The sequence below is a fragment of the Physeter macrocephalus genome, chromosome 20 (genome assembly GCF_002837175.3).
Source record: "Physeter macrocephalus isolate SW-GA chromosome 20, ASM283717v5, whole genome shotgun sequence".
NCBI classification, from domain to species: Eukaryota; Metazoa; Chordata; class Mammalia; order Artiodactyla; family Physeteridae; genus Physeter; species Physeter macrocephalus.
In genome coordinates this window covers 7131267-7148697 of record NC_041233.1, presented here as the reverse complement: position 1 = coordinate 7148697, position 17431 = coordinate 7131267, and the positions used below count along the sequence as shown (strand labels likewise).

The following is a 17431-nucleotide window of genomic DNA, read 5'->3' as shown; positions in this document are numbered from 1 at the left end:
GAGAGAGGGAGGGAGGGAGGGAGAGAGGGAGGGAGGCAGGGAGGGAGGGAGGGAGGCAGGGAGGGAGGAAGGAAGGGAGGAAGGGAGAAAAGAAGAAAAGAGAAAAAGAAAAGAAAAAGACACGCAAGGCAAATGGGATTTTTATAAACACTATGCAAGAGCCATTCACAAACTCAGATCGATTTTAGAATTCAGAATCCTAGGGGCCAAAGCTGCCTGAGCTTCACAGGGGGCTAAACAAGGTCAAAAGCTTAATGATTTACTGTGGTGGTACAGCCAACAAGAATGGAACTGAATCCAGAAGTGGTGACAAGAACATGACCAGCACAAAGGAAATACTCAGTTAAGAGGTTTTTCCAAAACTAAACAGCATCTCAAGGGTAGGCACCAATCTTTTTTAGCTACAGTGTCGAGCATAGTACCTGGCACGTAGTAGGAGCTTTGTAAATAGTCAGTAGATGAATGAACAAACTGCTTTTGTCTTGAAATCATGGGCTTTGTTTGAAAAATTATGTTCCCATTACAAATTTCATGAAGCCACATTTATGGGAAAAATCCCAGGGTATCCTGATCTTTGGTAAAAGAGCTGGATCATTCTTCCCTTTCCTCTTCAATGACAAACACAGCCAAGGCTGATGGCTTAGGTCCCTACCCACACCCCAGTAAGAGGGTGCAGAGCCGATCCCCACAGAGCCCACAGGCTCGGACAAAATGACTCACCTTGTCTTCTATCATGCCAGTAAGCACTCTGGTTTCTTCCCTCTCTTTTTCCATGAAGGGAATAAGGTGACCAACGGCTTTCTTCATGACCCGAGCTGACTTTATAACCTGGGGTAAATACACAGAGTCAGGCATCTTTACCAGAACACCTGGATGATTGCTACTGGCCACTTGTGAAATTTTAGCACAAATTATTATGCATGCTTTGTCCTCAGGTCAGCCACCCTGGAGTCCACTTATGACAGTGGGTGGGGTAAGGAAGGAGAGCCCCGTGAGGAAAGTCAATGGATGAGGTAGAGCAGAGGGAAAAGAAGGCTAGAAACCAAATGTTGCAGTTTCTGTCCTCTTAACTTCTGCACATTATTTTTTCTCTGCCTAGAAGACCCTCCATCACATCTCCAAGTTGTATACATCCTTCAGGTGTCAAGCTTCTCCTCCAAGAGCACCTTGTCAGCCTTCTCTTCTCAATCCCCAGTGTTACAATTCACTCACAATTAGGGCTTATGCAAAAAAGGACCTTTTAAAGCTTACAGAATTGGAGAAGAATTTTTCAAACATATATTGGATAAGCGATTAATTTCCAAAATATATAAAGAACACAAATTCATAACAAAAAACCAAATATTCCGATTAAAAAGTGGGCAGAAGAACTAAAAAGACATTTTTCCAAAGAGGATATCAAAATGGCCAGTAGGGGGCTTCCCTGGTGGCGCAGTGGTTGAGAGTCTGCCTGCCGATGCAGGGGACGCGGGTTCGTGCCCCGGTCCGGGAGGATCCCACATGCCGCGGAGCGGCTGGGCCCCTGAGCCATGGCCGCTGAGCCTGTGCGTCCGGAGCCTGTGCTCCGCAACGGGAGAGGCCACAACAGTGAGAGGCCCGCGTATCGCCAAAAAAAAAAAAAAAAAAAAAAAAAAAAATGGCCAGTAGGCATATGAAAAGATTCTCAACACCACTAATCATCAGGGAAATGCTAATCAAAACTACACTGAGATATCACCTCACACCAGTTAGAATGGCCATCATCAAGATATGAAGCAACAGGTGCTGGTGAGGATGTGGTGAAAAGAGAACTCTTACGCACTGTTGGTGGGAATGTAAATTAGTCCAACTATATGGAAAACAATATGGAGGTTCTTTAAAAAATGAAAAATAGGTCTACCACACGATCCAGCAATTCTACTTCTGGGTATAAACCCAAAGGATATGAAAACAGGATTTCGATATTTGCACATCCATGTTTATCACAGCATTATTTATAGTAGCCAAGATATGGAAACAACCCAAACGCCCATCAACAGATGAATGGATAAAAAAGATGTGGTACATATATACAATGGAATATTATTCAGCCATGATAAAAGAGGATATCCTGCCATGTGCAAAAAACATAGATGGACCTTGAGTACATTATACTAAGCAAGATAAATCAGATAGAGATAGATAAGTACTGTATGATATCACTTACATGCAGAACCTGAAAAAGGCAAACAGGAAAGAAAAAACAAAACAAAACAGAGAGTAAAATGGTGGTTACCAAAGGATAGGGGATGGGAAGATAAGACTGATGGTATTTAAGGGTACAAACTTGTAACAAGTAAATAAGCCATAGAGATCTAACACACAGTATAATGAATATAGACAATAATATTGTACTATAATGATACAGTGTGATAAAAATTGCTTCAATGGCAATCATATTACAATATGTAAATGTATCACTGTACACTTTAAATTTACAAAACATAACATGTCAAATTTATTAAATACACAAAAAAGAACAGGGACTTTTATAAAATTCATCAACATATGCTAAAATTCATAAGTAGAAGTAGGATGAGAAAGAGTATGATATTTGCAGTCTCAAGTTTCTCCCCACAAGTAAATTTACAGTGGAGAAACATAGCAGGCACCATTAACCAAATGATCAAAGTTAACCTCACCAGTAATGACACACAGCAACATGATGGGCCTCCTGATATGATCCACCGAGAAGGGCATAGCATTATACTGTGTTATTCTCGCCAAAAATGAGAAAACATCAGACAAATTCAAACTGAGGGACAGGCTACCGTTATCAAACTGTACTATACTCTTCAAAAGTCAAGGTCACAAGGAAAGACTCAGGAACTGTTAGAAAAGGCAGGATAAAAGCAATGTGGGGTTGTGGAACATGAAGAGAACAGCAGCGGAAACACTGGTGAAATGTGAATAAGGTCGTTCGTTAACAGTATTATACCAATGTTAACTTCCTGGTTCTGATAACCGTACTATGATCAAGTGAAAATGTTAACATTAGGGGAAGAAGTTGAGTGATGGATACATGGACACTTTATTTTATTTATTTTTTTTTTAAATTTTTTAATTTTTTTTGTGGTATGCGGGCCTTCCTCTGCTGCGGCCTCTCCCGTTGCGGAGCACAGGCTCCGGAGCGCAGGCCCAGCGGCCATGGCTCACGGGCCCAGCAGCTCCGCGGCACGTGGGATCCTCCCAGACCGGGGCCCAGCAGCGCCGCGGAACGTGGGATCCTCCCAGACCGGGGCGCGAACCCAGTTCCCCTGCATCGGCAGGCGGACGTGCAACCACTGCGCCACCAGGAAAGCCCTATGGACACTTTAAACTACATCTGCAACTTGTCCGTAAGTCTAAAGTTAACTCGAAAATAAAAAGTTAAAATAATAAGTCAACATCATGAAAAATAAAGACTGCGGAACTGCCCCAGACGGGGGGAGACTAAGACAGGACAACTGAATGCTCCTTATTTTGAGTGTGGTTATGGTTTCACAGGTGCAGACATGTTAAAGCTTATCAAACTGCATCCTTTAAATACATGTAGTTTATTGTATATTAATTATAAAACAATAAAGCTATAAGAAAAGATGAACTCTATGAAGGAAACAGGGGAAATGGGCAATGAATAATTAAATGTAGAATGAGTTTTTTAAAAAATCAACCATAATTTTTAAAAAAAAGTTAAATAAGAAAAAAAAAAAAAAGAACAGGGACTTTTCATTTTTTGTATGCCTCACAGACCTGAACCCAGAAGGCTCAACAAGACTTGTTAACTGATGTGGTCAGTAGCTGCTGTAAGTCAAAATAAGAGTAAGAGTACTGGTTTTACTTGAAATATATCATTTAATGTATATCACTATTTAAAATGGTAATGACCTTTTCAAAATAGTCATCCTTAAGGATGAGCACTGGCTGGTCAAATCAAATCTTAATATGACAATTTTACATTAATCTTGGGTTTTTTTTAATTTATTTTTATACAGCAGGTTCTCATTAGTTATCCATTTTATACACATCAGTGTATCCATGTCAATCCCAACCTTCCAATTCATTCCACCACCACCTCCACTCCCCCGCCACTTTCCCCCCTTGGTGTCCATACGTTTGTTCTCTACATCTGTGTCTCTATTTCTACCTTGCAAACCGGTTCATCTGTATCATTTTTCTAGGTTCCACATATATGCGTTAATATACGGTATTTGTTTTTCTCTATCTGACTTAATGCACTCTGTATAACTTGTGTTTTATTTTAATTTGGGGGTGGAGGAGAGACAGGTGTTAGGGTAAAAAGTGATACAGAAGCCCAGAACATGAAGACTAGGATGCTGGGAAAATCCAGATGACCTCTAACCTCCACACCAGCCTAGATGGACTTTTCCAGACTATTCCTAAAAATGAATTTAGAGAAAGAATGACCAGAATCACATCTCAATGCCCCTGAGCTCTTGTCAAAATTAAAACCTGAGAAATATACCCAAACTTGCTATGCATTAAAAGATAAAGGCTTTTTCTTTCAATTGTGAAAACTTCCCCCCATCATTTGCCAACCTGAGGTAGAAACATTTTTCCAGCTCCAAAAAGATCACCAACAATTTTCATGCCATTCATCAGTGGCCCTTCAATGATATTCAGAGGTCGGGGATATTTTTCCTGGTTTAATCTGGCTTCCTCAGTATCCTCAATAATGTATTTTTCAATGCCCTACACACACACACACAAAAAAAAAAAGGAAAAATATCACAGAAAAAAATTAGCTTAAGTTCAAATAGCCAACAAAGAATAAATCATGGAAATACTTAAGATTATGGGTTTTGGAATCAGACCGCATGGGCTCAAACCCTGGCTCCTATCACTAATTTAGACAATTCATTAAGCCTCAGTTTCCTCGATTAATATATCACACAGTAGCAACCTCATGTGGTTATTCTGAGGATTAAATGAGATAACCTGTGTAAAGTGCTTAGCTGGCTTTATTGATATAAAGTAAATATTGAGTAAAAGTGAAAAATTAGTGACAGAAGGAGTACTAATAAGTTAAGTTCAAATTCATAATGAAATATACTTTTTTTCCTAGTGGTTTAACAGGTTATATATTAACAAATATCTCCTGTGAAAACAGTATGTTTTCTCACTGTAATGTTACAGGGCTGGGTGGGGGGAAGAATGACAATGGGCAGGACACTTAGATGAAGTTCAGTCCATGAAGCTTCTACTGACTTGTCCTGCCTTCACTGGTCAGGCCCTAATCCTCCAGCATCCCCAGTTCAAGGATCCTTAGAGGTGGCTGACTAGTTCCACAACCTGAAGTAGGTGAATCTCAAAAGGGCCAAGAAATTAAAAGTTAAATTCTAGAGGCAAAAAAAGAACTCTGGGGCTTCCCTGGTGGCGCAGTGGTTAAGAATCCACCTGCCAATGCAGGGGACATGGGTTCGAGCCCTGGTCTGGGAAGACCCCACGTGCCGCGGAGCAACTAAGCCCGTGCACCACGGCTACTGAGCCTGCGCTCTAGAGCCCGAGAGCCACAACTACTGAAGCCCGTGTGCCCAGAGCCCGTGCTCCGCAACGAGAGAAGCCACTGCGATGAGAAGCCCGCACACCGAACCAAAAGTAGGCCCCACTCACCACAACTGGAGAAAACCCATGCGCGGCAACAAGACCCAACACAGCCAAAATAAATAAATAAATTTAAAAAAAAAACACTGAAATTTTCCAGACTCACAAATGAGGAAAATGAAGCCAAAAGATTATTATTTTTTTATTTTTTTAATTTTTTTTTTGCAGTACACGGGCCTCTCACTGTTGTGGCCTCTCCCGTTGCGGAGCACAGGCTCCGGACGCGCAGGCTCAGCGGCCATGGCTCACGGGCCCAGCCGCTCCACAGCATGTGGGATCTTCCCGGACCGGGGCGCGAACCCATGTCCCCCGCATCGGCAGGCGGATTCTCAACCACTGCGCCACCAGGGAAGCCCCCAAGAGATTATTTATCTGGCCTAAAATTCCAATTATAGCAGAAGAGCCAGGATTCGCTTGTTGACCAAACGACAGCAACTTGGTCTCGGACAGCATTTCTCAACCTTGTCACTACTGACAGTTTGGACTGAATAATTCTCTGTGGTGCAGGCCTATCCTGTGCATTGTAGGATGGTCAGTTGAGCAGCTCCCCTGGCCACTGGATGCCAGTAAAAGCTTCTACCCCCAGTTGGGACAACCAAAAGTATGTCTAGATACTACTAAAAGTGCTAGAGGTGGGTGGGCGTGGAGGGCAAAATCACCCAGGGTCGTCCAGGGAACCTCCTTTGTCAGCTGCTGTCAGCACCTCCCCTCCAGCCACATCATCACCCCCCAGGACAAGCCCCAGTCTCCAGCCCAAACTCACCTTCACAAGAGCGTATGCAAGGCGTTCTTCGATGGGGCCATTCCTCCAATCATCAGTCTGGATGACTTTCTTCCCTCCCTTGCCCTGAGTCTGGATCGAAATTTGGACAGAGAGATGATACAACAGGTCACTTACTCAGCTAATGGGCAGAAAAAAACTATGCCTTATTCTTCTTTTACATTTCAAGGCCCTAGTAGAGTATCCAGCATGAATTAAGATCTCGGTAAATGTTTGAGGTAAGGAGAGACGGAAAGAGAGAAATCTTTTAGGATTTGAACTTTTATTTTTAAAAAAATTTTTTCCTTCCAGTTTTATTAAAATAGAATTGACATAGAGCACTGTGTAAGTTTAAGGTGTACAGCATAATGAGTTACATACATCATGAAATGTTTACCACAGTAAGTTTAGTGAACATCCATCAGCTCATATAGATACAAAATGAAAGAAAAAGACATTTTTTCTTGTGATGAGAACTCCCAGGAGTTATTCTCTTAACAACTTTCATATATAATATACAGCAGCATTAATTATATTTATCATGTTGTACCTTACACCCCTAGTACTTACTTATCTTACGAGGAAGTCTGTACCTTTTGACTGCTTTTACCCTATTTTCCCTCCCACCATCCCTGCCTCTAGTTATCACAAATCTGATCTCTTTTTCTACGAGTTTGTTTTTAAAGCATAATCGACCTACAACACTATGTTAGCTCCTGGTGCACAGCACAGTGCTTCAATATTTCTATAATCACAAAATGATCACCACTAGGATTTGAATGCTTATTAGAGAGAGAGAGTGAGGCTCCATTTTTTTTCTTTCCTTTTTTCCTAAAAGATAGCATCTTAGGACCAAAGATTTCCGCGACAGTAAGAGAAGCTAGCTAAACCTCATATCTGATGAGCTTTTAAAGTTCTCAACAAGGACCATCACTACCCACAGATGTGTGCAGAGAGGCTGTAATGAAGTTAAGTCAGAAATCATCCCGGAGGTGGGCACACTGCGAGGTGCAAGACACAGACCGTGCTCTCGGGGACTTTGCTGTATCATAAGGCAGGTGGAAATACACAAAGAAAGGTAAGCTAAAGAGAAAGCACGTGCCAAGCGCTGAATGAGGAGATGACACAGATGAGGCTAGGAATTTTGCATATCATCGCAAACTGGAGTGGTGAAGAGAGACTTCGAAAGCTGACAGATTCAGCAAAGGGACAAAAGCATAATGATCACGGTATGGAAGGTGAGTGGCATTATCTGTTTCCTCCATCTCGACTGATGGCACTAGTTGCCCAAACCATAAACCTCAGTATCACTCTCGACTCTCCATCCGTTCCTCACGTTCAATCAATCGCCTAGTCATAACGATTACATCGTCTCAATTTTTCTCTCTACCCGGCTTCCACTTTCATAGTGCAAGCAGCTAACGGGTGTCCACAGCCCAGGATCACCCTGGTCTCCAATGCATCTTCCACCCTGTAGCCAGAAGGGCCTTTCCAAAATGCAAACCTGATCAAACTGCGCCCAAGGGAAAAAATTCACTGTAAGTTCCCTATTTCTCTCCAGACACGGTACTGACTCCTCTCCACGCCGTACAAGGCCCTGACCTGACCTCCTCCCAGCTTCATCTTCTGACACTCCTGAGGAGCTCAGCCATCTTGAACGTTTCAATTCCTTACACTCTCCATCATCTCTTTCACCCCCGAGCCTTCACTTCCGTTCACCTGACATTTATTCAGCACCTACCAGATGCCAGGCCCCAGCTACATACAAATCCTCCTCCTCTGGCAGGGAATACCAGTACAATCCAACCCCAAACCTTAGCCTGGCTAACTCCTATTGAGCTTTCAGGTCCCACCTGACCCAGCATTTCTGGGAGGCTTTCCCTGACCACCTCGACCTTTGGGTTCAGTGCCCTTCCTAAGCAGTCTAGAGCATCCTATACATGCCCTGTCACAGCACCTACCCACCACACTCGATGACAACTGTCTGTACACACTTTTGCACGTCTCACTAAGCTGCAGGCTCTGTAGGGGCACGTCTCTCTTACTACTTAGAGCCTCTAAGTACAGAAAGCACAAAGCACAAAACAAGAGTTGGGTAAATATTAGCTGAATGATTTAATCCTGAAAAAGAACGGATTTTCCAGAGCAACGTTTGGGCAGGACAGTAGAGGCCAAGTCACAGAGTGCCAGAAATCCATGCTCTGGAGTTTGGACTTAACCTTCCAGGCAGTGGTGGTAGGGGTGGAGGTGGGAGAATGACATAATACAAAGTTCTGAAGCTGCAGAGTAACATTCAAAGTAGTAATTTTTTTTCTTTTGGCCACATGGCTTGTGGGATCTTAGTTCCCCACCCAGGGATTGAACTCGGGCCCTCGGCAGTGAAATCACTGAGTCCTAACAACTGGACCGCCAGGGCATTCCCATCAAAGTAGTATTTTTAAGAGAACCCTAGAAGGGGGAGAATATTTTAACAGTCCATGATGAAGGCCTGAACTACAGTGGTAGGAACAGGAAGAGGAGGAAAGGACAAACATAAAGGTATCAAGTAATGGACAGTGTGGTAGGAAAGAAGGAAGGGCCTGGGGGAACTCCAGGGTTGAGGTCTGGGGTAACTGAATGACGCAGGGCTTTGTCACATGTCGAGAGACCAATGCCTCTCTCACATGCTGAAAAACCTTAAAGAAGATGGCAATTAAAAAAACCTAAGTGTTCATCAGTGAGTGAATGGATACAGAAAGTGTGGTGTATATTTATACGATGGAATATTATTCGGACATAAAAAAGAGGAATCCTGCCGTTTGAAACAGCATGGATGGACCTTGAGGGCATCATGCTAAGTGAAATAAGTCGGACAGAGAAAGACAAATACTGTATGATCTCACTTATATTTGGAATCCAAAAAAAAAAAAAAAAAAATACTGTCCTGGAAGTGAAAAACAGAACGGCTGTGTGGGTCCAGAGTGGTTGTAAGCATAGTGGTTGCTCCCCTCGTGATGGCGGGCTGACGGGGAGCTGTGATTCGCCGCCGCTGCCCAGCATCAGAAGAGAGGATGGTACTGCATATTGCTCGCCTGGGAAAAGACCAAAATTCAAAAATTCAAAGTACGGTTTCTACTGAGTGCTTACTGCTTTCGCACCATCGTAAGTTGGGGACCTGTGTATTCTCACAATCTGAGGCCGTTCAAGAGCCATCCCACCCAGAGCAGAGATCCTCCCCGTTCATGCCATAACAGTACTGCCTAATAAACAAACTCCACGGGAATCGCATGGTCTCATGACACCTGGAACTTACTCGCCACAGGTCAGCCTGCACCAAATCAGGGGAATTATTTTTCAGTAAAGCCCATTAGGGAGCTTAGGAAGATCAGAGACACGACTCTTTCCACCCTTTTTAATAATAATATTGAATAATCTATCAGATGAAACTTGGGTGCAAAGTTCATCATTTCACAACAAAAAGAAATAATCATTCTCTCATATAGAAAATAATTCCTCAACCCTTATTTGCCTCATAATATTCCTGCTTTTCACGCTCCCTTTGCACTCGGTGTATCCTGAGGAATGGCTACGGAGCTGACGACTCCTGGCGGTGATGAAAGCATACCTGTTTTGGTTATTAATTCCTTACTGGTAACAGAAGTCACCTTGAATGTAGACAGCCTACTTGACAGAGGGGTCAATGGCTCGTGATAAGTCCTTGTGCTTACATGAAGAGGGAGGCACTTGCTTTATAAGATGGATTGTTGAACCCTTGCAATTTTTTTTTTCTTAATTAATTTATTTTTGGCTGCACTGGGTCTTCGCTGCTGCGCGCGGGCTTTCTCTAGTTGCGGCGAGCAGGGGCGCTCTTCGTTGCGGTGCATGGGCTTCTCATTGCAGTGGCTTCTCTTGTTGCGGAGCACGGGCTCTAGGTGCGCGGGCTTCACTAGTTGCAGCATGCGGGCTCCAGTAGTTGCGGCACGTGGGCTCAGTAGTTGTGGCGCACAGGCTTAGCTGCTCCACGGCGTGTGGGATCTTCCCGGACCAGGGCTTGAACCCGTGTCCCCTGCCTTGGCAGGCGGATTCTTAACCACTGCGCCACCAGGGAAGCCTGAACCCTTGCAATTGTGATGAAGATTTCCCCCTTAATCTTCAGCTGTGCCCCAGGGGCAAAACCTCTTGGCAGCTCAGCAAGATATAGAGAAGCAAAAACTTGTAAGGAAATACTGAAAGTGAACAAAGACCGAAAAGAATGACTGATATAAAATGCAAAACCGGTAAAACCGTATATGAGAATAGGCTTATGGAGCCCTACCTTTCCTAAGCGAGAGCTGTGTCATCTGAACAGTGGAGAAGATGAAATAGCACATCACTTTACGGGTTAATTAAGAATGCTCTAGTATAACTTCCTGATATAGAAGCTATGATGCCCTTCTGGCCTTCAGCAGAACCCTGTTTTAGTCAGTGATTCATGAAGGATCCCCCGCTAAGTGGAAGGCAGGCTAAAACAAAAACTGAATAGTGTTTAACACTCACGTCTTGGGCTAAGCACTTTGTCTACCTGAGTAGAAACAATCATGGAAATAGTGAAGGAAAGCTAGGCACTGTTTCTTATGTAATGAGCTGTGAAGCAGAACTTGATTATATTTGCAACAGTCAAGACATGCCGTCCTGGGTCCACGTGAGAAATCAGAAATGTCCCAAGGAACTGAGAGGAGGGTCGTGTGCTAACTGGCACTGAGTCTGAACTCCATTCAGCTCTGCTGAATGAACCTAAGGCTAACATGAGCAGTTTCAGAAATCTAAATCTTGTCTCCATGAGGCTAATAAATCAAGGACGCAGTTAATCCTAAATTGTCCTGTCCTTCTTCCAGAACATTTCAGTACTCTTCGAAGGAAGAGGAGAAGTCAGCAGTTCTGCCAGAGATGAATTCAGATTTTAACATGGAAAACATTAACACAGGTAGCAACACACACAAAAGCATTCTACCACCTTCCCAACGTGCTTTGTGAGAAAAATGTCTTCCCTTGCCATCACTTTCTGAAATAAATTAAAAAGTAAGTTTTCTTGAGGTAAAGATCTCATGTTTCCTTAAACTGAGTTATAGGAAGCAGCACCCATAATAGATACTTAATACACCTAGGACTGCCGAACACATAATAAATGGAAACAAGGAACGGATTTTTGGATTAACTAAAATTATTCTCATGTCTATAGATCAAATGTGTACAGACCTCAAGCCCTGAACTGTAGAACTGTGCCACAATTGGACTAGATCCTAATATAAACAGGTATAAATACAAATATAAAGCTGTAACAATGGGAACCAGGTAGTCACACAGCCACACAAGAAAATGTCCAAAGTAGCCAATTTACATTATGAGGTAGAAAAATACCCAATAAAATGGAAAGATGTTCCCAGTATACTGCTAAACAAACAGATTATCAAAAAAGCATTGAGAATATAGTTAACATTTTTATTAAAAATATGTGTGAGTGTGCGTGTACGTGTGTGTGTATGTGTGTGTGTGTGTGGACACACCTATTAGCACATATTCGTATTGAAAAAAACCAAAACCATGACTAGAAGGTTGTAACAAAATCTCAACAGTGGTTAAAAACGGGTAGTAGGATTATGAGTAATTTTTATTTTCTTCTTTTGCTTACCTGTATTTTGTACATTTTCTAGAGTTAATATATGTTACTTTGGTATGATAAAAATTAATTTTACATTTTAAAATAAACTTAAAGAAATATAAATTAAGAATACTGAAGCAGATAGGTAAGGCCTGCTTCTCCTTCCTTGCCCTAATGAAAACACCTTCTCTAGAACTCTCTGTAGAAACCTTCAATGATTCAAACACATGGCTGGATCCTTGCTTCTATTCTACAATGAAGGTCTAATAACACTAAGTGAATGAAAGATTCAAAGATAGGAAAAGCCATCCATCGGAACACCTCTCCCTACCTGGGCATAGTGTAAGAGCTTCTCGGTGGCCTCAGGGTCTCTGTTCCAGATGAGGTCCTCACAGAGCTGGAGAAGTTCCTTGTGGATGTCATCATACACAGGAAGGCTTCCAGCATTCACTATCCCCATGTCCATACCAAACTAAGGGCAATAAAAAGAAAAATGAGGATTTCTAGGGATATTCTAAATCGGAGTCAGCGACTCTTTCTGTGAAGAACCAGACAGAAAATACTGTAGGCCATAGCTTCTGTCGCAACCACTCAGCTCTGCTGCTGTAGCATAAAAGCATCCATAGACAGGATACGAGTGAGAGTGTGTGACTTTGTTCTAATAAAACTGTATTCACAGAACTCTGTGAATAAAGCAGAGCAGAGTTACTTTGTGGGCCGAAGTCTGCAAACCCCTGCCCTAAGTGAAAGCTGGTGTCAAAGGGTAAACAGGTGTTCCACTGTACCTTGATTGCATGGTAAAGGAAAACCCCATGCATTGCTTCTCGAATGGCTTCCATTCCTCGGAATGAAAAGGACAAGTTGGAAAGACCTCCACTTACTTTGGCTCCAGGTAATGTTTCCTGAAAAAAATTTTAAAATGTGTAAAGATTTCCCTACTTTGCCAAAAGCAGCAATCACATCCCTTAAGCTTTATTTGTAACAGTGGAAAGTAAAAAAAAAAAAAAAAAAAAAAAAACCAAACCTATAGAGTTCAAAGTAATTCAGAGCTTCTTTTAGCTAGACGTAGACCACAACTTGCATATCAGGACATTACAAAGGCAGTGCTTCATAGTTTTTCCTACTAGACTCTAATCTCCCTAAGGGAAAATAAAAAATTCTGCTTTATCTCTGTATACTTCTACAGGGACCATGATAGGGCCATAATACATGGTGAGTATGCCATAAAATATTTGCCGGAGAGGGACTTCCCTGGCAGTCCAGTGGTTAAGACTCTGCGCTTCCACTGCAGGGAGCACGGGTTCGAGCCCTGGTCCGGGAAGATCCCACGTGCCGCGGAGCAACTAGGCCCGTGCACCACAACTACTGAGCCTGCACTCTAGAGCCCGTGAGCCACAACTACTGAGCCCATGCGCTGCAACTACTGAAGCCTGCGTGCCTAGAGCCCATGCTCCGCAACAAGAGAAGCCACCGCCATGAGAAGCCCGCACACTGCAAGGAAGAGTAGCCCCTGCTCTCCGCAACCAGAGAAAAACCTGCAGGCAGCAACAAAGACCCAACACAGCCAAAAATAAAACATTTAAAAAAAAAAACAAACGTCTATCAACAGCAGAACAGTTAATTATGAAACAGGTATATGATGGAATATTATACATTAATTAAAATGAACAATGTACAGCTACAACAACACAGGTGAATCGTTAAAATGAGACTGGGTGAGGAAAAAAGGCATTAGAATATTAAAGCTCAAAAATAGGCAAAACTATACTGTTTATACAGTTAATTCTCATTATTTGTGATAGTTATGTTCTATGAAGTCACTGCGAACACTGCAAATTGGGGAAGAAAACCACTGCTCCCATGGGAAATGCAGGGTTAGGTTCGTGAACCTCTGGTCCCCAAATTACCATCACCGATCAACATATAACCCTGTTTTATATGTGTTTCCATTTAAAGACATCTTGTTTAGTATATATTGCTGATTGCCTACCACTGAGCTCACAGCCAACAGCACCACAACTCGTGTCTAAACAAAATTCATCTAACACACATATTTTCTCCATAAGGCACATAACAGCCTTCTTGCACATAGGAACACTAAATAACACTTCAGCACAATGCGTGAGGGCCATTTAAATAGAGAAATAAATCACCAAGAAAAAGCTCAAAAATGTGAAAAACATGGCACTAAACAGACCATGAAAAGGGCACTTGTTTACAGAATGAGGGCTGAACCAAGAGGTTCAACCCTGTTGACTCATCTGGAACACGTGGGTCAGGCACTCAGCTCTCTCACCACTCTGCACATGCATATGCCTGTGAATGATGCAGAAGCACCATCAGTATTGATTTGGGGGTCACAAATAAATTTTAGTGAGTAGGTGAATTTGCAGATACAAAATCCATGGATAATTCAGATTGACTGTGTATACAGAAGTGATAAAATTTTAAAGAAAAGTAACAAAGTAGAATCATAACACCCAGCCTGTTGAAACATGCATAAAATTCAGAATGAGGGTGTAATGACAAACGGAGAGCCATGGGGGAACTACCCATGCTCCGTTTCAGGACGCAAGTGAAAGTGAATGCTATTATATGCTTCATAATTAATTATTTATCATACTCTATTATTTTTTCTATATTTCCTGGTATGTGTGTTTTACTTCACAGTATAAAATAACATATAAAAGAAAAACAATAAAGGCCCCTAAATTTCAGAAAACCAATTTACTACCTAAGAATAAGAATGTCAATATTCCTTGCCAATAAATATATACGTTAGCTCAAACTATTCACTGGAGCCATGTGATAAATCTAAGCAATGTCTTGGGTAGAAAGGAGAAAAATACTCATACTCACTTTAATGACTTTTGTTGCATTGATAAAATTAACAGCATACAAGTTGTGTTCTTCCATCCCAGTACCAATGGTGAGGATATTAGGGTCAAAGATGATGTCATTTGGATTGAAGCCCACTTTTTTCAAAAGGAGATGGTAGGCCCGGGTGCACACTCTGATTTTGGTGTCTGTTTCTGTTGCCTGGGGAAAGGAGTAAAAGATGTAATTTGAAGCAGAAAAATGAGGTGTTATCTATGAAAACAGAAGGACAATTCACTTGTTGAAAGCGCTTAAGTATCAATGCTTGGATTTCACAGAAATCCAAATGCCAAGCAGCCTCTAAATGTTTATCAAATTATCTCCAAGGAGGAATTGGTTTAAAGTCCCTTTGTGTTTTCGTCAACACAACAGCTATACTACTTCTGTAAAGATCAAATCTTACATACACGTATGGTATATTAATAAACAGCCTTCTTAAAAATACACACATATGATAAAAATTCAAATACTACTAAAGAATAAATTTAAAAATACGTGCCCTTTCTCTCTGGACCTGCCTGCAGCGTCCTAACCCATCACGCATGCTTTCTTGGACCTTCCTGCGGTAACAGTCTACACAGATTCAAAGATGTGTATTTATTCCCCACCTCCAACCCCACCCACCATAACATTAGCTAACTAACTTGTGCCTTAAGTCATAAATATACATTAATATTACTTTTCAAAACAGTGACCCTAGAAAGCCAAGCACTGACTCCAGCAAATCCCAGTCCCCCTGTTGCTTCCCATTACCCTCAGAATCAGGTCCCACGCCTCCAACTGTTTCCTATCATTGCCCCCTCGTCTACTCCACTCTCCCCACACGGCTCCCTGATGTTCCTGAAACCCACCAAGCTCGTCCTCCCTCAGAACCTTTCTATCCTTTGCTGCCACTGCCCGGAACACACTGTGACATGGCTTTGGGCTTTGCATCACTCAGGTCTCCACCCAAATGTCCCCTTTTCAGAGAAGCCTTCCTTAATCACCATCTCTAAACCAGCCCCCTGCCGCCCCTCTTGGATCCTCCACTCTTTCTCATGGTATCTCTCCTTCTAGAAAATGTATTTATTTGGCAACTTATTATTTTTTGTTTTATTATTAATTTGTCATCGTGAGCTAGAATCAGTCTTGCTGTATCCCCAGAGCCTAGGGCAGCGCCTGCCAGAGGATGTGTTCAATATCACTGTTGAATGAATGAATGAATGAATGAATGAGGCTTTGACTCAGGGCATTTCTTTTTTTAAAAATAAATTTATCTATCTATCTATCTATCTATTTATTTATGGCTGAGTTGGGTCTTCCTTGCGGTGCGTGGGCTTCTCATTGTGGTGGCTTCTCTTGTTGCAGCTCTTTCTCATGGTATCTCTCCTTCTAGAAAATGTATTTATTTGGCAACTTATTATTTTTTGTTTTATTATTAATTTGTCATCGTGAGCTAGAATCAGTCTTGCTGTATCCCCAGAGCCTAGGGCAGCGCCTGCCAGAGGATGTGTTCAATATCACTGTTGAATGAATGAATGAATGAATGAATGAGGCTTTGACTCAGGGCATTTCTTTTTTTAAAAATAAATTTATCTATCTATCTATCTATCTATTTATTTATGGCTGAGTTGGGTCTTCCTTGCGGTGCGTGGGCTTCTCATTGTGGTGGCTTCTCTTGTTGCAGAGCATGGGCTCTAGGTGCACGGGCTTCAGTAGTCGTGGCATGCGGGCTTCAGTAGTCGTGGCATGCGGGCTTCAGTAGTTGTGGCTCGCGGGCTCAGTAGTTGTGGCTCGTGGGCTCTAGAGCACAGGCTCAGTAGTTGTGGCACACAGGCTTAGTTGCTCCGCAGCATGTGGGATCTTCCCGGACCAGGGATTGAACCCGTGTCCCCTGCATCAGCAGGTGGATTCCTATCCACTGCGCCCCCAGGGAAGCCCTGACTCAGGGCGTTTCTGAACTTGGTCATGGAAACTGTCTTCAGGTCAATTTACAACCTCAACACGAGGCTTATACAACGAATTTCATGCTGAATGATTTCTGTGTGTAGAAAAAAACCAAATCTGCTCTGAAGAAAAAATGAATACTTGCTATCACTACAGTGGTTCCAAAAAAATAAGTCACACACAGTTCTGAATAAATGTGCAAAATGTTCTTGAAAAGTGTCCAACACCACTAAGTGTTGAGTCTTCCAGGCTGACTATTTGGAGGGAGGATACCCTTGACCAGATGTGAACATGAAGGATGGTAAATAAGCTGCCGATCACACACATCCTGACCTCTAGAGGGAGCTCTCAGGCAACCGCAGGGATGAAGGGTGCGGACACTGCTGTAGTTCAAGACATTTAGTGAGGCTCCAGCCTTCAGAGAAAGGCGTGGCGGGGGAATTATAAAAAAAACTCACTCAGGGGCTTCCCTGGTGGCGCAGTGATTGAGAATCCGCCTGCCGATGCAAAGGACACGGGTTCGTGCCCCGGTGCGGGAAGATCCCACAAGCCGCGGAGCGGCTGGGCCCGTGAGCCATGGCCGCTGAGCCTGTGCGTCCGGAGCCTGTGCTCCGCAACGGAAGAGGCCA

The 17431-nt window shown here is 42.7% G+C and overlaps 1 protein-coding gene across 1 annotated transcript in view; it reads right to left on the bottom strand.

Annotated features, from left to right (window-relative positions):
• Positions 1-17431, bottom strand: part of MTR (5-methyltetrahydrofolate-homocysteine methyltransferase) — a 120218-nt gene that overhangs the window by 48986 nt on the left and 53801 nt on the right. The window contains exons 16-21 of the mRNA XM_024115733.3: positions 14859-15038; positions 12785-12901; positions 12331-12471; positions 6386-6475; positions 4558-4710; positions 721-828 (exon numbers count right to left, since the gene is read on the bottom strand). Coding sequence (XP_023971501.1) covers positions 721-828; positions 4558-4710; positions 6386-6475; positions 12331-12471; positions 12785-12901; positions 14859-15038 — 789 coding nt within the window. The remainder of the gene's footprint in view (positions 1-720; positions 829-4557; positions 4711-6385; positions 6476-12330; positions 12472-12784; positions 12902-14858; positions 15039-17431) is intronic.